Raw genomic sequence first — 22,185 nt, 5'->3', positions numbered from 1 at the left:
GGATATTTGCTTCTCTTTCTGCATGCGCGTGCGCGCACACACACACACACACACACACACACACACACTTCATTTGCCTCTGCCTCTGCACTCCTCCCAGGATCTCCCCTGCCCCATTTCCTCCTAGCTCTGTTCACCCCCTCCACTGGCAACTGGGGCTCTGCAACTGGGCCAGGGCTGCCAGTCAGGATTGGCACTCATTGCTCTGTCCATGAAATACTCTTCCCCAAACATCCACTGAAATCCCTCTTTTCCTTCCTTTCTCCCAAATATATCAGAATGCAATTTAAAAGAATTGATCCTGGCGATAAAAAGAAATGAACTATGAAGTCACAAAAAAATAGAGGAACTTAAAGAATAAGTTAAGAGAAAGAAGCCAATCTGAAGAGATGATGCCAATTATATGATATTGTGGAAAAAGAAAAATGATGAAGACAAAAAAAGATCAGTGGCAGGGGGTGGAGGAGTGTGACTAGGTAGAGCACAGGGGATTTTAGGGCAGCAGAACTGTTCTGGTGATATTGTAATGGGGGATACATGAATGAACCCTAATGGAGTTTAGTTACATATCTATCAGTATGAACTCATCAGTTCTAACAAACCTACTAAACTAATGTAAAATGTTAATAAGGTTGGTGGGGGTTATGATATGCTATTTGTGAACTCTGCCTTTTCTGCTTAGTTTTTCTATAAACCCAAAATTGCCCTAAAAATTAAGTGTCTTAATTTTAAAACCAAGAAAGTGTTAATTTCCACCCCCACCCACCCCCACCATGGTTCTGGGGACCAATGTTCTTCCACCGAGCTATATCTCTAGCCCTTTTTATTTCTTCTTTTTTATTGCTCACTTAGGCTGGCCTTAAACTTGCAATACTCCTGCCTCAGCCTCCTGAGTAGCTGGGGTTGCAGGCATGCGCCATTACACCCGGCCACTTATTCCTTTGTTGTACCATGATATTTATTTTATTTCACAAGAATGTTAGAATTTCTAGCCACATGGGGTGATAATAAACAGCCAGACTTTTAATCTCCAGCATGGGCCTCTGCTTTGAATGGTGTGGACATCTGACCCAATCTCACACAGCCTCTTCAACAAGCTCCTCCTCTCCCAATGCTGCTTTTCTGTCGTTTGTTCATAACTGTGTAAATGGCAATTTTTTTCTTCCATTTATTCAGACTAAAATATGGGAGCCATCCTCATCTCCTCCCTTTCCCCCCGCCCAACCCACATCCAACCCCCAAACAAATCCTGATTTATCTACCTTCAAAACATGCTTAAGCTGACCACTAATTGCCTCTGCTTCTCCAGCTGCAGGATCCTTGCCGGATGTATTTCCCATTTCCTCTTCCTAGGCTCTCTGCTGCTCCCTCCCCATGTGAGTTGGAGCTCCAAGTCTGGTTACCCATCTCTCTCCTCTTCCTGGCTGGCTGCACAGTGTCCAAGCTCCTGAGGACCCAGAACCAAGCCCCTTCTCTCTCCCTGAGGCATCTCAAACACAACCTGGACTTTGATCACCATGGACTGCTGATAGCTTCCACAGTGGCACCCAGTCCCTATCCCTGTCCTGGGGACCAGACCAGAATTGGTCTCTTGCAAGGTGGTTGTTTAGACATCTAACAGGTTCCTCAAATCCTTTATACTCCAAATGGAGGTGAGCATCTTTCTTTAGTTGCCTAGGTTCTTCCTCTCCTCCCCTATACTAAGGGAATGGTGTCACTCTGGTGCCCAGCTCAGAAACCTGGGAGTCATCCTCATGCCTACCTCAACCTCCTCCATACACACTCACCAAGTCCTCCTCTTTCCCCTTCCATTTCTCTCTCCAGGTGCTTTCCCCTTGCCCTTGCTGTGCGCTCTGCCTGGAATGACTTCTTCCCATTCCCACTGGCTGTTCCCCACTCATCTTTGGTCACCTACGGTAGCTAATGACAACAGAAATATTATTAAATGTTCTATTGAGCCCTTTAACATGGCAGGCACTGTACCAGGTGCTTTATAGACATTACCTCATTGGATTTTTACACCAATCCTAAGAGAAAGAATGACTTCCATTTTACAAATGGGGAAACTGAGGCTCAGAGAAGGCAGGTGAGGTACATTATTGAGGTCATGGAGCATGTGGGCCAGAGCTGGAACCTGGCTCCAGATATGTCCAATACTCTCTCCCCTGAACCACATGGCCTCGGCCTCAGTTTACCTCATCTATGGAATCTTTTCTGAGCCTCTTGCCTGGATCTGACCTGCTCCCAAGTGTTCACAGCACCCTCCATGTGGACCCAGCTCTTGTGCTTTACCTACCTCCTACTCTCCATCCCCAGGGCAGGCCCTGAATCGTAGGTGCCCAGCACAGCCTCTGCTGAGAGCGAGGTTTGTGGTGCAACTGTGAACTGGAGGCCTGTGGACCACAGCTTTTGTTCAGGTTCCAAGCGAAACCATGACTGAAGAGCCAAGATGTGTGTTGCAGAAATGCTTCCTCTGCTGATTAGGAGGAAGAAGTTTCTAGAACTCTCACTTCTTGTTGGAATGAACCACCCTTGACCAGGCTGTGAGGCTTCTGTTCTTATTTGGCCCTATTCCAAACATTTTTTTCTTCCTGTAAAGCTTTTTTTTTTTTTTACTGATTTTTAACCATTTACTCTGTGTCTTTTATTGGAAATTCCCTGTATTCACAAGAGGCACATCCAGTCAGGGTTCTTTTGTGGGTTTTTAAAAAATGACTACTTGCATCTCATTATATATTCCTTTTTATTCCAGCTTTTTATTACAGAATGTTCATATGTATGGAAAAATCTTTTTCTTAATATTTGTTTTCTAGTTTTCAGTGGACACAACATCTTTATTTTATTTTTATGTGGTGCTGAGGATCGAACCCAACACCCCGCACATGTCAGGCGAGTGCACTACCTCTTGAGCCACATCCCCAGCCCTGGAAAAATCTTAAAGAATAGTTCAATGAATACCCAAACCCACCAATTAATTCAATTTTTAAATTTTTTCCACATTTTTATTGATATATTATTTTTATTGGTATAATTATACATAATAGTGGGATTTCCCATTACATATTCTTACATGCACATGGTATAGAAATATCATTTCCCTGATAATGGAAATTATATGTCTTCTCCCCACTCCCTGTGGCCTTTTGCTATACTGATCTCCTTTCTATTTCATGAGGTTTCCCCCCATACCTTTCTTTTCCTTTTTTAAAAAATATTTTGTTTTTAGTTGTAGTTGGACACAACACCTTTATTTTATTTATTTATTTATTTTTATGTGCTTAGGATTGAATCCAGTGCCTCGCACATACTAGGCAAGCACTCTACCACTGAGCCATAACCCAGCCCCTATAACTTTATTTTATTAATTTATTATCTTATGTGGTGCTGAGGATCAAACCCAGTGCCTCACACGTGCTAGGCAAGCACTCTGCCACTGAGCCACAACCCCAGCCACTCTTTTCCTTTTTTCTCTCTAGCTTCCACAATGAGAGAAAAATATGACCCTTGACTTTCTGAGTTTGGCTTATTATGCTTAACATAGTGCTCTCAAGTTCTCTCCATTTTCTTGCAAATGACATAATTTCATTCTTTTTCTAATATCTAAAAAAAAATTTCCCACATTTTTAATTGGTACATTATAGTTGTAAATATTGATGGAATTTGTTTCATAATCATACATGCACACAATATACAATATAAAAATATAAACTTGGCCAATAGCACTGCCTAGCACTTCCCCATCCCTCCCAACTTCCTACTCTTTGGTCTCTTTACTGATCTCCCTCTTTTCCTTTTTCCTCTCTAGCTTCCACATATGAGAGAAAACATATGACCCTTGACTTTCTAAGTTTGATGTATTTCACTTAACATAATGGGCCGCGTTCCATTCATTTTCCTACAAATGACATAATTTCTTTTTTCTTTATAGCTGAATAAAACTCCATTGTGTATATACACTACATTTTCTTTAGCTGTTAATTCACCTAATATGGTTCTATAATTTGCCTATTGTGAATTGCGCTTCTATAAACATGTATATGCACATTATCACTATAGTATGATCACTTTAATTCTTTAGGATAAATATGGATGGGTGGTATAGCTGGGTCATATGATAGTTCCATTCCTAGTCTTTTGAGGAAATTCCATACCGATTTTCATAATAGTTATACTAATTTACTTTCCCACCAACACTGTGAAGGTGGTCCTTTTCACCGTATCCTCTCTAGCTTTTATTATTTGTATTTTTGATGGCTATCATTCTCACTTGGGTGACATAAAATCTCAGTGTAATTTTGATTTGCATTTCCCCAATTGCTAAAGATGCTGAACATTGTTCATATTTGTTAGCCACTTGTATTTTTCTTTTGAGAAGCATCTGTTTAGTTCATTTGCTCATTTATTAATTGGGCTGTTTTTTGGTGATGAGTTTTTTGAGTCCTTTATACATTCTGGATATTAATCATGTGAGAAGAATAACTAGCAAAGGCTTTCTCTTCACATTCTTGTTTTCTTTGTTTTGTAGGAGCGTTTTAATTTGATGCCATCCCATTTATTAACTCTTGGCATTATTTCCTGAGTTTTAAGGGTCCTTTTGAAGAAGTCATTGCCTGTCCCTCTGTTTTGGAGTGTTGACCCTATGTTTTCTTCTAGGAGTGGCAGTTTCTGGTCTAATTTCTAGGACTTTGATCCATTTTGAGTTGAATTTTGTGAAGGGCAAGAGATTGGGATCTGGTCTCATTCTTCTACACACAAGTCACCCTTTATCCCAGCATATTGGTTGAAAAGACTGTCTTTTCTCCTACATATATATTTTTTGCAGCTTTGTCAAAAATCAGATGACTACAGATGTGTGGTTTGTCTCTTGTGTCTTCTATTCTGTCTCATTTGTCTATGTGACTGTTTTATGCCAGTACCATTCAGTTTTTGATAATATATCTCTTCAGTATTATTTGAAGTCTGGTATTGTGATGCCTCCAGCATTGCTTTTTTGCCTTAGAATTTCTTTGCCTATCTGCGCATGGTGATGCATGCCTGTAATCCAAGTGGCTCAGGAGGCAGAGACAGGAGGATTGCAGGTTTGAAGCCAGCCTCACAACTTAGCAAAGCTGTAAGCAACCTAGTGAGAACTTGTTTCAAAGTAAAAAGGGCTGGGGATGTGACTCAGTGGTTAAGTGCCCTTGGGTTCAATTCCTGGTTACCCTTCCCGCCACCAAAAAAAAAAAAAAAAAAATGGCTTTGACTATTCTGAGTCTTTAGTTCTTCTAAATGAATTTTAAGATTGTTCTTTCTAGTTTTGTGAAAAAGAATGTCATTGGTATTTTTATAGGAATTGCATTGGAACTATGATGTTTTGGTATGACGACCATTTTAACAATACGAATTCTGCCTATCCATGAACATGGAAGTTCTTTCCATTTTCTTGTGTCTTCTTTGATTTCTTTCTTCAATATTCTATAGTTTTCATCATAGAGGCCTTTTACCTCCTTGATTAAATTTATTCCTAGTTTGTTGTCACTGTTGTTTTGAGGTAATTGTGAATGAGTTATTTTCCTGATTTCTTTCTCAGCAGGTTCATGATTGGTATATAGGAAAGCTGTTGATTTTTATATGTTGATTTTGTAACTGCTACTTTGCTGAACTTATTAGCTCTAGCAGTCTTCCGGTGGAGCTTTTTGGACTTTCTAAGTATAGGATCATATCATCTGAAAACAGTGATACTTTGACTTCTTCCTTTCCTATCTTATTGCTTTTATTTCCTCCTCTTGCCTAATCATTTTGTATATATTTTAAGTTGTTATGGTTTAGATTTGAGGTATCTCCCAAAAGCTCATGTGTAGTCAATGCAAGAAAATTCAAAGGTGAAAGGATTGGGTTAGGAGAGCCATAACCTAAACAGTACATTAATCCCCTGATAGAGATTAACTGGGTGGTAACTGTAGGCAGGTAGTATGTGGCTAGAGGAGGTGGGTCACTAAGGGTGTGCCTTTGGGGTTTATATTTAATCAGTGGTGAGGGGAGCGCTCTCTTTCTCATCTCTCTCTATCTCTATCTCTCCTTCCTGGTGCCATGCTTATAGCTGGTTTCTGCTGCCATACTCAACTGCCATGATGCTCTGCCTTACCTGGGGCCCTGTGCAGTGGAATTGGCTATCTATGAAACCATGAGTCCCCAGATAAACTTTCCTTTTTGTAATTGTTTTTATCAGGTTTTTTGGTCACAGCAGAGAAAAAACTGACTAAGACATAAACTTTTTGTGTGTGTGTGTGGTGCTGGGGACAGAGCCCAGGACCTCACCCATGCTAGGCAAGCACTCTACCACTGAACCACACCCCAGGCCTTTCCTGTGTATTCTTACCTGTTCTATAGCTGTTTCCTGGTCTGGTATCTAGTGGTCTTGCTTTAGTTGAATAGGTAAGATGTCCTTTTTAATCTTTTTCAAGTATATAGCAGTTACTGGCTATCCTTTCATATTTCTTGCAAAGGACTCATTGCTAGTTTTTGAATTCTTTTTTTTTTAATTTAGTTTTTAGTTGTTGGCGGACACAATATCTTTATTTCATTTTTATGTGGTGCTGAGGATTGAACCCAGGGCCTCAAGTGTGCTAGGTGAGTATTCTACCACTGAGCCACAACCCCAGTCCCAGTCTTTGAATTCTTAATGTTTGTTGTTTTTTGTGCCATAAAACTTTTAATTTGGCTTTAGATTCATTTTGTTTCCTGTTTATTCATGTTTTCTTGAGTAGAATCTTGCTAATCTTTTTTGTTCTTATTGATACTTTTTTTTATTTGGAGTACTTTCAGAGTTTAAGTCAATCTTTTAATGGAATTTAAAAGAAGTGAGTTTTTGGTGGTCCTTCAGGAATGATATTCAGCCTGGAAACCCTTTATAATGAGAGGCCACTTGAAGGCACCAAGGAGATCATTAGACAAAGACACCAAGAGGCCTATGCAGTCCTGGAGATGCAAACTGGGCCAGGTCCTGTGAGACTCTTGGACAAAGTTAAGATGGGTACTTTATCCTGAGAACTGCACCACATGGGGAATATTGAGCAGTATTTCAGGGAAATGGTATTGTTTAATTTGTTTTTCAAGAAGACTGTGTAAAGAGATTGGCTTTGGTAAGCTGGGCAGGCAAATCAAACAGAGATTGGAATCCAATCCTTTCAAATATCAATCTGTTGAGAATGCTCTAAAGACACCAGTTTCTTCCTGTAGAGCCACCTTGTGACAATCTGTGCCTCTCTTGCCCATAAACCTCCATCCCCTAAGCTCTGCTTATGGGTAGAGGCCCAACAGCAAGGACAATGTGTGTCTCTTGGGCATACGGGTCTTAGGGTGCAGAAAAAAAAAATGAGCAAGAGATTCTACTTGGGGTAGAATCCAGATTTGATGGGTGTCAGAATATGACAAGGAGAAAAATAGGAAAGTTGACAGAATTGAGATGTCAGTTTTAGTTATGCTGCATTTAAAATTTTGACTCTGCCAAAGAGCCACCTAGAGCTACTCAGTAGCCTAAACCTTCAAGGGAGACCAGGGCTAAACATGGTTTTGAAAAGCATTAGCATTGGCGTCAGAGTTGAGACCTGGTAGCTGAACAAGGTCCCTGAGGGAAAGCCTGTAGCTGTGGAGATTGAATCAATTTTCTTGTGGACATTAGTATTTAAAGGACATGAAGGCACAAAAAGGCCCATGAAGAGGGGTAGAAGACTTTGGGATCCTGTTGTTACCAGCCATGGAGCCTCGGAGCAGAATGTTTCTTGATGGACAGGGGACCAAGAGTCAAGACTTCAGAGATCAATGAGGACAAGGCTCCTGGGCCTGGAAAATGGCTCTTTATGCAGGAGCAGGGATGGGTGAGTGGGTGGGTGATATTAAAGTGGAAACCTGGAGGTTGCCTTCACCTGCAGATTGGGTAGTGGTAGGATGACCCAGGAAAGTGTGAGCCTGAAGAATAGCAGCATCCTGCCTGGGCAGCCCTGAGAGTCTGGGATGGGGAGAAAAGGAGTAACTGCAAAGCATGTTCCCAAGGAGCAGCAAAAGCAGAGATTTAGAGTAAGTCAGTGGAGGGGGCACCAAAGAGCAGGGGTTGGAGTGTGTAGAAAAGATGGTGAGGATACAAGAGGGTGGCTTGAGGTGGAGGACAGGAAGTTGAGCAAAGTCCTTCAGGCCAGCGGGGCTTCTCCGTAGGGGAGGGAAGGAGGCATTGCCAAGACTTCTGGGGGTGGGAGAGAGGATGGGCTTGGAGGGATCCAGAGTTTGACAAAGCTTTGTCTGTCTTCTGTGATGTCCTTGCAGCACTGACAGGACTGTGCCCTGGACTATGTGGGTTGAACATATTTCCAGGGCCTTTTTCCTCCTCCAGGATGGGGAAAGCCTATTATTTACAGAGTACAGTGGGAGGGATAATGACGACTAATAGCTCTTCAGGATTAAGAAGGCTATAAGAGCATCAGTGGGAGAACTTTTGATAAGGTTGTTGCCCGTGCTGTGTATCTGGGCAGGGACAATGAACACTCTGACAAAGTGAAAACTCAAAATAGGGAGGATGGGTGAGAGTCCATTTGAGATGGCTAAGCTTCAAGTGCTGTGTGAAGCATTCGAGAAACTAATCTTGGTCAGTGAATGAAAGCTTTGTATATGTCAAGAGTGACGCTGGCTGTGATCAATTAGTTGTAAATAACACTGATCTCAGACCAGCAAATCTGGGAATGGAACCACCATTTGACCCAGCTATCCCTCTCCTCGGTCTGTACCCAAAAGACTGTAGTATGCTTACTACAGGGACACAGCCACATTGTGTGAATAGCAGCACAATTCACAAAAGCTGTGAATTCACAAAAAACTGTGGAGGCCACCTAGATGCCCTTCAGTGGATGAATAGATAAAAAAAAAATGTGGCATATACACACAATGAAATTTTACTCAGCAATAAAAGAGAATAAAATCATGGCATTTGCAGGTAAATTGGAGAAGACAATGCTAAGTGAAGTTAACCAATCCCCCCCCAAAACAAATGCCAAATGTTTTCTCTGATTTAAGGAGGCTGATTCATAGTGGGGTAGGGAGGGGGAGCATGGGAGGAATACACGAACTCTAGATAGGACAGAGGGGTGAGAGGGGAGGGGAAGGGAGGGGACAGGGGGTTAGCAAGGATGGTGGAATGTGACAGACATCATTATCCAAAGTACATGTATAAGACACGAATTGGTGTCAACACTTTATATACAACCAGGGATATGAAAAATTGTGTTGTATATGTGTAATAAGAATTGTAATGCATTCTGCTGTCATTTATTTTTTTAAAAAATTTAAAAGAGTGACACTGGCTTTTATTATCTTCCGTGCCCCTAATGCCTGGCAGTTTTACTTCTGTAGTTTTGTTTGGTCCTCATATCAACTTTATGCCGTATCATCAGCCTGTTTTTTAGACAAAGTGAACAGCATAGGGAGACAGAAGTGCTCAGCTTATATAATGCAATTGGGAAATGAGGGAGCCATCTTCTCTCCAGAGCCTGGATGGTTTAGCTGATTAAAAAATTAATAAGCCTTGGTTTGTATTTATAAAGATGCCATAAGCAAATCATGGGGCTCCTTGGTGTGTGTCTGCTTGGCTTGGATCAGCAGGCGACCAACTGGATGAAGACGTTTATATCTGGAGGTCCCAAAATGAAGAAAGACACTCTAGGTGACAAGATGGGGGCATGGTGGATAGGATCTGGGACTGTTCCATGGAGGGTTGGAGAATGAAGGATGCAGTTGTACAGTGGAGGGGGACTTACTGTGGTGCTGCTACGGTAGAAAGAAATTCAGTGGGTGGGCTTGAAAGCAGGTTTGGTTTAGTATAATTGATACTTGCAGCAGGTGGGATATTAAAGAGCTTGAAAACTTGGGGATGATTAAGTGCTTCTGTAAACACTAGGTGACTGTTTTGTATTAGTCATCTTAGTGTTACTGTGACCAAAATACCCAACAAAGACACCATAAAGAAAGTTAAATTCATTTTGGCTCAGTTTCAGAGATCCAGTCCATGGATGGCTGACTTCACCCCTCTGGGCTTTAAAGGTGAGGCAGAACATCATGGCACAGGGAAGCTGCTCAGGACAAGGCAGCCAGGAAGCAGAGAAGGGAAGGTTCCCATGGGATGACGCACCCTCCAGGGTAGGCCCCAGTGACCCACTTCCTCCAGCAATGCCTCACCTGCCTACAGTTACCACCCAGCAAGTCCATTCAAACCAGGAGAGACCGATTAGGTCATAGTTCCTATCATTTTTTCCCTCTTTCTGCATTGACACAGGAGTTTTGGCGGGGGGAGGTGGGGGCACACCTCATATCCAAACCATATTTGAAAAGGTGTAGCTCCATATAATTTTTGAATATATATTAAGTGAAAAGATGATATAGTATTACTGTATTCCACTTTAAAAAAATATATATATACACACACATATGATCATATTTACGTACTTAGAAAACGTTTGCAACCAATGTGGTATTCTTGTGTAGAATTTCAGGTAATTTTAAAAATTTGTCTTCTAATTCTATATTTAACATGGACTTTGTATAAGAAGAAATAAGCATATTTATAGCTACCCAGTAGTGAACTCAGCCCCTGCTGAAGAAGGACTTGCCCCTTGGGCTCTGAAAGACATGTTCACCATGATAGGGACCTGGGAAGGGTCCCTCTCAACTTGCAGGAAAGCAGGTTACAAAACACAGTGTGTTCCTGCTTTTGTGAGAATGCAAAGACATATGAGGATTACTGGGTATACTGAGTGAGGGGGCTTTTCTAGAAGGTTCTACCTAGTCACCACTTAGAGTTATGGAGTTTTTAGTCAGATGCCCTCAGAGATGTGCTTTCCTGTTGTGGGAAGTTTTGTGGACGGCTGGGTGCTTCTCACACACACTGGATTGATTACAGTGCTGTTTCAAGCAGGAGGAAGGAGAAGCTAGAAGGGAGGTTTTCCTTACCATTTATCCTTCCCTCTCCTTCCCCAGAACAGGCTTCCCCCTTTATAAGAACAGCCACCATCAGAACCAGCAATGTGAAATAAGGAGAGTAGCTCCAGGCACGGGCCTTTAGGAGAACCTCCTCCCGCCAGGGACAGCAGATTCTTGGGTCCCACCTTTGCCCCTCCCTATTAAACTCACACCCAAGTCAGATTCCATGATCCTTAGCAAATGTTAACTCTGGACAGTAACAATTTTAATGGAGGGTGGGGTGGGGCAGATTGCCAAGTTGAATGGGAAAGGGGGACAAAGGGAATGAAAATAGGAGAAATAGATGTGGGAAAGGCCATCTCATATCCAGATTTAACAGCAGTCTTTGAACATGGCTTTATTTATCTGGGTGCACAGTGGACAAGGACAGTCTTTGTCCCTGTGAGCAACAAGGACTTCATTTGTGCATCTACAACACAGGCTGAAAGGGTGAGGTTACAGGGTACCATAAGGGTCAAAATTAAATACTGGTTCAAGGAGGAAAGAAAGGATCCACAATGAATTTGAGTGCAAAAAATAAATATAAAATTTATTAAAACACCCACAATATTTTAAAGATACCAGGAGTAATACAGTTCACAAACCCAGTTGTTTGTGTAAATTATAATAAAATACAAATCAAAAAAGGATACATACTTGCAATTTCTAGGCACCCTAAATTAAATTTACTGAAACACTGGGGGAGAAGGGAGAGTAAGGAGGGGTAGCTCAGGAGGCAAACCAATAAAGTGGAAGGAAAAAAATATTAACAAAAAGGTAAAAATTATACAAAATAAAATTATCAGCATAAATTTACTGTACTAAGAATATCTACAGTTTAATACACATCCTATTGCCTTGAGACATAGCAAAAATCTACCATTCATCCATCAACCCCAGATAAACTTCATTTCAAGTAGCCACAGTTTACAAAGTCAAGACGGAATATTCAAGTATGGTTGTTAAGTTCACCTCCATTGGAAGCCAAGTAACCAAACAGGAATTCAAAGAGATAAGAAATAAAACACATCAGAAAGCTACAAGGGCTCTAGATTAAGTCTAACGTGTTAATAATATGCCACAAGACGACCTGTCCTTGTTCTTTAATACATGAAAAAGAAATGACATCACTCCTGTTTTTCTCCCCTTTTCCCCTCAAAAGAAAAAAGGAAAGGTACTGGAAGGGAGGAAATTTGTAATGTTCCAATGAGCCAATTGGTATTTTAAGTCCCCATGTGAAGAGTGACGAGTTCAGTTCCCCTGAACGACGGGTAGTCAAAATGAGGAGAGCACAAACAATACCACTACAAAAAGCATCCCTGATATCAGAATAGAAGCGTAGGAGGAAGTAGGCCAAATAGCTCACTGATTCTTAGGCAAAACTCAACTTTAGACCTGGCATTTCTGCGATGAGGTCTCTGCTCAGGGGAGAAGCCTATTGCTTTGCTCTTGCCGGCAGCTCTGCAGAAGGGCTGGGCACACCAGAAGGGCCCCATGTTCCAGGAAAAAACGACGCACGTGTGTGCGCGGGACTGTATAACCTATGCTGGGGTATGCACCTCGATGTCATTTTGGTCCAGGGTATGATGAAGCTGGCCGTGTACTACAGCAGAGGCAGCTGGCTAATGAAGCTAGGTTTTGAAGGAGTCATTTCAAATGACAGCAACGATGACTGAGAAAGCATGATGAGATGGGCATAGGAGATTCACATTTTAATCTAAAGCAAAACTTAAAGGAAACAAAAAAAAAAGCTGACCACGCTCCTTCCTTTAGGCGTTCTGCCATCTTAACTGCCAAAGAATGAAAAAACAAAATGACCCCAGATTCTTCAAGGTCAAGCATATCATCAAATGGACAACCTGCAGGTCTCAGACCCTCATGGAATCTACTGAAGTTGTCATGATGTCCTGTTTTTGAGGTATTTTAAAAAAAAATCGTGACAGTGGATGATGCAAAATGGAGCTTCCTGTTGAGTTCTAAAATATCAACTTCTGTGGACCCAAGGAGAAATTTAGCACCAACTAAAAAGCAGCCTCAGTGGCATTGAGGGACAAAGAAAGCTCCTGCCTGTAGTCTGGACATGACGGCAACAGAAGCCACGCTGGGGCAGACTGAGAAGAGCAAAGGAAAGAACTCCTTGTCTACTGTGGCCCCAGCTGGTGTCAGAAGAGGAAGGAGCTCCCTCTGGACCCCTCAGTGTGCCCCTTCGAGACTCCCAGGAAATCTGCTTAGCACCCTGGGCCATAGGAGGAAAACGTGCGGCCCTGGCTCTGAGGACGCCTGCCGTGCTGGGAGAGGCAGGAGTATCTGACTCCCTTTCCTCAAACGTATCACTCCCAAGCCCTCCCCATGTTCTTCCTCATCAGGCCTGAGAAGACAGGCATGAAACCAAAGCACCAGCTGAGCCAGACAGGCCCATCACCATCCTCAGCAAGGGAGCGAGCTGCTTTCTCACCTTGCGTTAGTTTGGCCACCAAGGGAAGAACCATAAAACAAAACACAAAATCTGCTCAGAGCAGATTACAGCATGGTAAACAGAGGTCTAAGACGACAGCACCAAACGAGGAGGGGGAGGGAAAAAAGCCGAGAGAGACTGGAGCCCACCTTGTTTTTGGTTGGTTGTGGTTTCAGAACGTTGATAGCACCTCAGCAAGACAGGATCAGGGACAGTCACATTAAAACACCATAGCACCATTTTATTTAGTCTATTTCAATTCATAAAAATGCTTCCTAGTCCATAAAACACACTTCAGTAACAAAAGGAAAAGAGATATTGGTTGAGGCACGTCAGGGATATATCAGAGTTTTCCACCAGCTTTGCCTTGGTTTGAGATCTCATGGTGGTTAAACTTCAAGAGGAAAGTCTGGCTGGGTATCTCTCAGTGAAGCCAGGTCACGTCTACTCATCATCAACCATCCTCACACATCTGCTGCTGTCTGATACAAAGCAATTAAGCTCTGCTACTTCTTTCCTTGCATTAGCACTTTAAAAATCCCTTGCTCTGCAAACTACTGTTTTCAAAAGAGGCAGGTGGAAGGGCCAGAGGGGACAGGTAGCATCCCTTTCCATGCACACCATCGTCAGCTCAGCAAGAAGGCAAAGCAGCACCCAGGAAGCTGGGGGTATGGGGAACTTAGGACCTGCTAAAAGCCAGACCCAAAACAAAACCCCCCAAATCCACGCAACACCTTTAATCAAGCTTGCCAATGGCAAGACGATGATTTCTTGAGCTAGCACCAGTTATTTTATAAGAACCTGCTGCAAAGTGATTTTTCTTTAAAAAAAAAAAAATCTCTTTAGCATAGAACTTTGCAAGTACTTCCCTTGCATGCAACAGGAAGGGAAAAACGCATCAAAGCAAAAAAAAAGGAACCGAATATTTGCACTGCATGTGGATGGTGTCCATGGATGGGGCACACTGGGGAGATGACAGTAAGACTCCATCATTTTCTGTTGCTATATTATCATTCTTAAAACTTGGTCATGCTGTTAGGTTCTTTAGTTGCAATGGCTTTATTTTTTCTTCTCATGATAAAAATGTCAATCATCTTTAGGACTTAAAAAAATGATAGTGCCAGTAAAAAATAAAAATTTGATTTTTCTCTTTAAGAAGCCTTCAGCAGCAAGGGGGGATAAAGAGCTGTGCATAGTTACTTTTAAAATATATGTCTAAAGCATGCTAATTTCAATGACTGAGATTTGAGGTAGGTTATACATGTAGTGTGTAAAGATCAGCAATGGGCTTGAGCGCGGCAACAGCACCACCTAACTCTCAGAACACGCTTGGAGGGCAATGGGAGCGTCCCACGGAGACTGCCTCTTGCCAGCCTCTCAGCTCCTAGCCAGGAGGCTTATGACCCAAGGCTGTGTGGGCTGGGGACAGATGTCACATGCTTTTAGCTTGTATTGTTTTCTCCTTTCATCTAATGGCTTTGCTACCAAAGGGTGACGAGGGGAAGAGTATATTTAACATACATCAGAGAGATCCACACATGCCAAGTATCAGAAATCACCTGGGTTACACTCGGGACCTTCCAAACCAACAGCCAACCTGGGGCTTCCACGGGTCATACAGACGGTCACATTCTCCAAATGTTTCGTAAAATATCATATTTCTTGCTTAAGATCATTTAAAATGAAGTTTTCAAGGCACCCCCGCATCTACCTAAGCACGGAGTCAAATGAGACCTGCATAAAAGTACTGATGCGATAAGCAAAATAGCATTTAAAGGACCCAACTTTTCCTCAAAACTAGAAAATTAGCATGCTCATTAAAGACTCTGCTTCCTTTAGCTTTTCAAACTGAAGGTCAGAGGTTTTCCTATAAATCTGAGTTCTGAATAATTCTAAATCCTGATAAGCTCTTGGGTATTTATTTCAAAAGCAATAATATTTCATTTTTGTCCTGTAAAATAAATGCAACTTTACAGAATATGGTAAAAGTGGAGGATAGACAAAGCACGTTAAATATTCAGCTACTATTTACAATTTCTCCCACAATTACATGTTAAAACGTACTTTTTTTTTTTCAAGTTGCTGTTTAAATCTAGGCAAAAGTGCTTAAAAAAATCTTTCACTATTTACAATTAAAACCAGACCACACAAATGCTCAGGACGTCTCACAGCGACTCTCCACCGGTGCTTCCCAAGGGCTACAGTGAACACCTGGCGGGTCGGTTCTCAGCTCTTCCACAAGGCACCTGGAAGCTCAGGAGCTTGCCTTTCGCATTGTCATCTGATTGTTAAACTTGACTTATGAAGACCTACATCTGAATAAAACTGCTTAATAAATATCTGATGTTTATTTCAGGGCTTGGCTGTCATTCACCATGTGGCCACATCCCCCTACCCCTGACCATGTCCTGACGACACCCTTCACTCGCCACACACATCCACATGGGTAGCTTGAGATCATCTCTGCTAATACCACAGGAAAAACGAACACTCCAACAAGTGTGACTTGCCATAGACGAGGGCTACTTCCACCTGTCAGACCCAACCTCTCTCAACAATGTCACTAAAATTAAGCACCACATTCTCATTTCAAAGAACTGAACAAATGCACCAGAATTTTAGAACGGGTGTGTTACAAGGGGGTGGAGAGAGGAGGAAGGAAAAAAAGAAAATGGAGAAGATGAAGAACTGGCACCAATGAGGGAGGAAAATCATAGCAACCTGTTGAAAATGTTTGACTCTTGCACTTTAAAATTAAGTGGAGGCCTCACCCCCGCAGAGCTTGGAGGGGGGTGGACTGGGGCATGCACCATTGTCCAATGTGGAGATCCAAGAGTAAGGACAGATGTGGTAACTGCTGTTACACTGGTTTGCTGAGCTCCCATAGGACACAACCTGCCCAAGAGTCAAGAAAGTTCCAGCACAATACTAGAGCACCTGGTTCCGCACAGCCCAGCACCATGCGCAGAGCCATGCTGGCTCTCCACTGCTTGGATTCAACTTGTTTTTAGAACAGTAGCCCTTTTGCAGCATCAGCATAGACTTTCGGGCGATTCTGAAAAACTGCCATTAAGACAAATTCCTTCAGCCCAGTATTCATTGGCTTAGCAAGTGGTGGAGAGGACTCCTGGGAGCCTCTCAACTCCAGCTCCAGCATGAGGTGCTGCCTAGCAAACCATGACATGATGACTTGGTAAATAACGGACAGACAGGATTCAGTGTGGAGACTAGCAAGCTTGAAGCTGTCTACTTCCATCCTGGTTTCTGGGAAAATTGACACCAGGGTCTCTGGGGCTGGGCCTGGGGTGCCCCTGCCCTGCCGCCAACTGGAAAGGGGCCCCAGATGGTTTTCTACAGCTTTCCCCATCCTGCCAGAGAGGACGAGGCTGTCCCAAGGGCTCCCTGCCCGTGGGGAGGGATGAATGAACTGGGGGGCTACACGCTGCACTTGGCTCATGAGGGGCAGATGACTGAGAACCTGTCAGCTCCCAAGAGGCCGGGCTCGCCGGGCAGGAGCGAGCACTGTGGGCCTTTCCTGCCCTCCATTACCATTACTATTGTCGCTTTAAAAAAATCCAATAAATACACATTTTAAATGGAATTTAAAACTACTCCTTTGTGAAAGGACACTATAAACTTTCTTTCCATTATTGTGATATACAAGGATAGAGTTTTAAAAACAAAATAAAAGCCCCCCCAAACAAGGGGAAAAATAAAACAACGTGGAGATATAAATATTAAGATCACGGAAAAAATCACCCGACAGCCGTAGTTTCTTCTTCAAAGTGCTGGGGACGTGGGGGAGAGGGAGGGGCGGGTCAGTTCTGAGGTTTGGACCATAAATACATATATATGATAGGCATATCCATATATGTATGTATAGATAGAAAGACTTCTGCACCCCCAACCCGCCCCCGGTGTGAGGGCAAAAGCACCAGAGGCAGCTCGGGCCGGGCCCGACGCTGAGGTACGCTGGCTCCCTGGCACCTAGATCCAGCGGCTGTAGGGGCCAGTGACCTTCGTGTAGGCGTAAGAGGACACGGTGACCGCTGAGTCTGTGGGCACGGCCAGTGCCTGCCGGGTGGGGACAGCCCCCTTCTTCTCCTTGTGCTGGGGCTCAGGGACCATGGCACCCCCCCACTTGCGCTTCTTGCCATAGAGCTTGGCCTCCTGCTGGCCCAGGCCCAGTCGGGCGGCCTCCTCCTGCCGGGCCCGCGCGCGCTCCGCCAGCTGCTTCATCTTGGCTTCCCAGAGGGCCAGCCCGTGGTTGGGCTGGTTGAGGTTCTTGTGCTGGTAGAAGACCAGCGAGATGCGGGTGGGGTGGCAGCGGTTGGGCTTCTTGAGTGGTGTGGTGGCATGCAGCTCCCGCCGGGCACACTCGATGAGGATGGAGCCATGGGCGGGGGCCACGGCCACGCCGCCGATGTTCTCGTCTAGGAAGTTGTGTTCGCTGTCTGACCACAGCTCTTCCTCCTCTTCCTCCTCCACGCCAGCACCACCCTTCTCCTCCTTCACAGCTCCCTTGCTGGGGGTCTCCTCGGCTGTTCCCTCCTCCAGGCTGAAGGGGTCCCATAGCTTCTCCTCCGACTTCAGGGCCCCAAACAGCTTATCACTGGAGCCCAGAGGCATGCCAAAGGCCTGCCAGGCTTTGTCCAGCTGGCTCGCCCCGGGGTTGGGGATCCTTCCCTCCTCCCCTTTCATGGGGTTCCACAACTTGTCTTGGAACCCGGCACCACCTTTCAGGGCAGAGTTGAAATCACTTGTCCCCACGCCCCATGGCTTCTCAGTCAGGCCAGGTCCAGTCAAGGCTGAGGTGTTATTCCCAAACTTACAAGGACTCCACGGTTTGCCTCGCAGCCGTCCTCCAGGATGCGGAGCCGACTGCTGCCCATCGCTAGCAAACAGCCCCCACTGGCCATCTGGGAAGTGCGAAGGTGTCAGGCAGCTGGTCCCAAAAGAACTAAGCTTGTCGGGGACGACGGCAGGACTCTCCCTTGGAGGGAACACGCCCCAGCTGCCACCCACACTGTTAGTCCTCTTGGGAGACATGGTTGGGCCTCCTGAGTATTGTCCCCATAGGTGATTGGGTCCCCCATTCTGAGATGCCTCAGGCAAAGGTGTTTTGCCCAGCTTACCAGGATCCCTGGTTACAGATTCGGCCTGAGCCAGTGGGTCTATCGGCTCTTGCTTGATGGATCTGTTATAGCAGTTGGAGCTCTGAGCAAAGGGAGAAGCGTCCCTGGATGCTGGGTGGAGCTGGGGAGCCTTGGGAAGCAGATACTCCTTGGGGCCTGGGTAAGTAGGCTGCTGGTGGTGAGGAGTGGGGTGGTGGGTGTCTGTGGGAACAGCCTGGCCAGGTAGCTCGGCAAACTCAGCACCACCGTAGGCTGGGCTCAGGCTGTTGTGCAGAGCATGGAGATCTGGCTTCTTCTCAAAACTGCTGCTGCTGCCACTGTGCCCCCAGGTGCCAGGACCCAGGAACTGGGAGGGGAAGACGGGGTTGCTGGGTGGAAAGCCATAGTAACTGAATGAGGGAAGAGCGTACTTGGAGTGGAACCCGTTGACGGAGGTCAGGCTGGGCTGTGCATAGTAGGAGTGGTAGGAGTACACGCTGTTCATGCTGTAGGGGTCGGAGGGCCGGCAGTTGCCCAGCACCGAGTAGCTCTCCACCACAGAGTTGCCGCTGTACTTGAAGGAGCTGAAGTGGTTCTGTGGTTCCACCTTGAGGGAGGGCTTTAGGCTTTGCTGGGACAATCCACCCTTCAGAGACAGTCCTGGGGAGAACAGAGGGCAAGGTGGGAAGGAGCCAAGAACACCGCAGCCTGGCAAGGCCGGGACGGAGGACAGGGGAAGGGGTCTCCCTCCTTCCCCGAGTCCTGTTTCAGGTGGGAAAGACAGGACAGGTGAGATTCTGAGACTTACCCAATTCAGGACCTGGATGCCCCCGAGCACAGGCCCCAGCCCCACTGTGGGTTCCAGGAGGTGGCTTGCAGTCCTCATTCTACCCCAGTGAACTCCCTGAGTCTTCATCAAATCACCACTTCCAGTGCTGGATCAGGGTCGCCAGACACAAGAACCCAAGTGCCCACAACCCCCTGCAGTAGCATGCCCACAAGCCCTAGGGCAATGCACCTTTCCTCAGACTCCAGGGGGATGTGTGAGCATGCGAGAGAAGCCAAATGCTCCCATCCACCAAGCTGTTCCCTGGAGATAACCAGCTCTCTCTGCACTTCCCTCCCCAGGGGCCTCCTCTCAGGTAAATTTGCTACTGACCCAACTAAGCAGAGGCCCCAAGACTCTCTGTCTAGTTGCTAGCATGATGCAGGAATGGGGGTGGAGGCTGAGGCCCTCCAGGAAGGGGCCCAGGCCAGTCCTGACAGTGCCCTCTCCACACACCTGTTTCAGTGGGAACCCCAGCCAGCTCCAGGGCCTCCTGCTTGATCTTCTCGGGGGTGCTCAGCTTCTCCTTCTGAATCTTCTTCTTTTCAGCTGCTGCCCTCCTGGCTTCCAGCTGCCGTTGGCGGCAAGACTTGGCAGGCTCAGGGAGGCGCCGGACCTCGCGGGGGAAGGCAGTGAGCACCTGGATGGCCCCGCTGCCCACCTTGGCATTCTGGTTCTCCTCACTGCCAAACTCATCTGTGCTGGCCATCTTGTACAGAGGGAGCACGTGCAGCTGCTCGTCCTCGGGAATCTGGCCCACACAGCGATTGTCTTCCTTGGTCAGGGTACAGACCTGACCCACATGGGGAGAGAAAGACATGGGGTTGGGAACCAAGTGCCAGGGAAGGTCTAAATCCCCAGATGACCTCTCCTCAGACTCCAGGGGGGTGTGTAAGCATCCCCATGCAATCCAAATGCCACCCACCCACCCAGCCCTACCACTCTCTGCTGCTTCCCAGAGTTTCTAAAAAGCATCTTGGTCCATACAGTACCAGTACTGCCAACATTATAGCCAGCACCACAGCTTTCAAAGCGGATCTGTTCATGTCACCTCACATGCCCCTGATGTGGCACAGGGTCAGTGCTGGCAAGGTGCTGGGCCAAGAACAGGAAACCTGCTCTGCCCTGGGCCCAGCATTGCTGCCACTGCACCTGGCTGAGCCTGGATCTTCCAGCCCCTGTCTTGAACATTCAAGTTCCTTTTGCTCTTGAGACACTTTTCCTTTTTTGTTAAAAACTATCTCTATAATCTCACTCCCCAGAAACAATCATTGCAAACACTTGGGTCATCTGTGCATACACATGCACATAATTACTTTTTGATAATTAAATAGGGATACACTACATATTAATAAGTCTCTTTCTTAACATAGTATGAATATTATGCATTAAATATTCATCCCTGTATGATATATCATACATGATACATATGACTATGGTACCAATGTTACTTAACTAATCCCTCATTATCAAACATTTCAACTTGTTTCTAATTTTTTCCTACCATAACAATTTTTTTCAAAGTCTCCTTTTAGTATTTTCTAAAAAACTTAATTCCTTAGAATAAATGCCGTGAAGCACACCAACCACATGCAACCAAAATGCCCTCCAAAATTATTGTTTTACTCACACTAACAGAATGTGAGTTTCAATTCTTTTTCACATTTTTGCTGATAATTTAGTCTTTACTCTCTTTAAAAACATTTTGTTCATTAAAATGTATCTTATTATTGGTTTACATTTCCCAGTGAGGCTTGTTTTCCTCCCCTCCCCCCCAGTTTACTCTCTCCTTTTGTATTTTCTTATTTTTTGTATTCTTGATGCTGGTATTTGAGGCCTTGATCCTGGAGATCTGGCCCCTCCCAGAGCTAGCTAATTCCCGGAGATAGCACATGACTCCCTGAGAATAAGCCTTTGATACAGAACCAAACAATTCAAGAGCCCACATCCCCCAACCACCTCCTTCATCAAGCTCACATAGCAAGCCAACATTCTCCACTCTAAATCGCCCTACGGCCAGGTCCCAAGCAACCATGGACCACCTGCATAGTCCAAAGCCTGCTGAAATTATCCAAACCCGAACAGACTCCACATACCTACCCCTGCCTTGCTATTCCTTCCTGTGGAAACCACAATAAAGGCTCGGGCTAAATTTCCCCCAGCTCCCCACTATCCTGGTACTACCTCTACCCTATGGTATGCCATGTCTTCTGACTCTAGGGATCTGTATGAATTTCTTCCTTGATGACAGTCACTTCATGTGTCTTTTTTTTCATGCCTATATTTTGTTTATTTTTATGTTGTGCTAATGATCAAACCAAGTGCATCACAGGTGCAGGAGGCAAGTTCTCTGCCACTGAGCTACAACCCCAGGCCTCATGTGTCTCATGATACCAGATTAAAATAAAGTTGTACAACTCTGTAGAATTGTTTTCCTTCTTTTGTGTATCTTATACCTTTTGCCAAATTTTATTCTATATTATTCATTGTTTCATAGTCTTCTTTTTAAAAAATATGTATTTTTTAGTTGTAGATGAACATAATACCTTGATTTATTTATTTTTATGTGGTGCTAAGGATTGAACTCAGTGCCTCACATATGTTAGGCAAGTGCTCTACCACTGAAGTACAGCTGCAGCCCCATATAGTCATCTCTGTATGTTCATGTTATCATTCCTTTATCACAAATGCTACTGCAGTTGAGCTCTGTGCACTGTTGGTCATTATGATGATTGTTTAGACAGCTGAATGAGTGTGCACATGTGCAGTTAGACACTTCGACACAAATGAGCTCATGTTATATATCCCTG

The 22,185-nt window shown here is 44.7% G+C and overlaps 1 protein-coding gene across 1 annotated transcript in view; it reads right to left on the bottom strand.

Moving 5' to 3' along the window:
- Positions 1-17,328: 17,328 nt before the first annotated feature.
- The window catches only part of Tet3 (tet methylcytosine dioxygenase 3), a 93,736-nt gene continuing 88,879 nt past the window's right edge, over positions 17,329-22,185 (bottom strand). The window contains exons 12-13 of the mRNA XM_077791897.1: positions 19,832-20,168; positions 17,329-19,209 (exon numbers count right to left, since the gene is read on the bottom strand). Coding sequence (XP_077648023.1) covers positions 17,423-19,209; positions 19,832-20,168 — 2,124 coding nt within the window. The 3' untranslated portion in view covers positions 17,329-17,422. The remainder of the gene's footprint in view (positions 19,210-19,831; positions 20,169-22,185) is intronic.

Source organism: Urocitellus parryii, chromosome 12 (assembly GCF_045843805.1).
Source record: "Urocitellus parryii isolate mUroPar1 chromosome 12, mUroPar1.hap1, whole genome shotgun sequence".
Lineage (NCBI taxonomy): Eukaryota > Metazoa > Chordata > Mammalia > Rodentia > Sciuridae > Urocitellus > Urocitellus parryii.
This window is presented reverse-complemented; position numbering and strand designations above follow the sequence as displayed.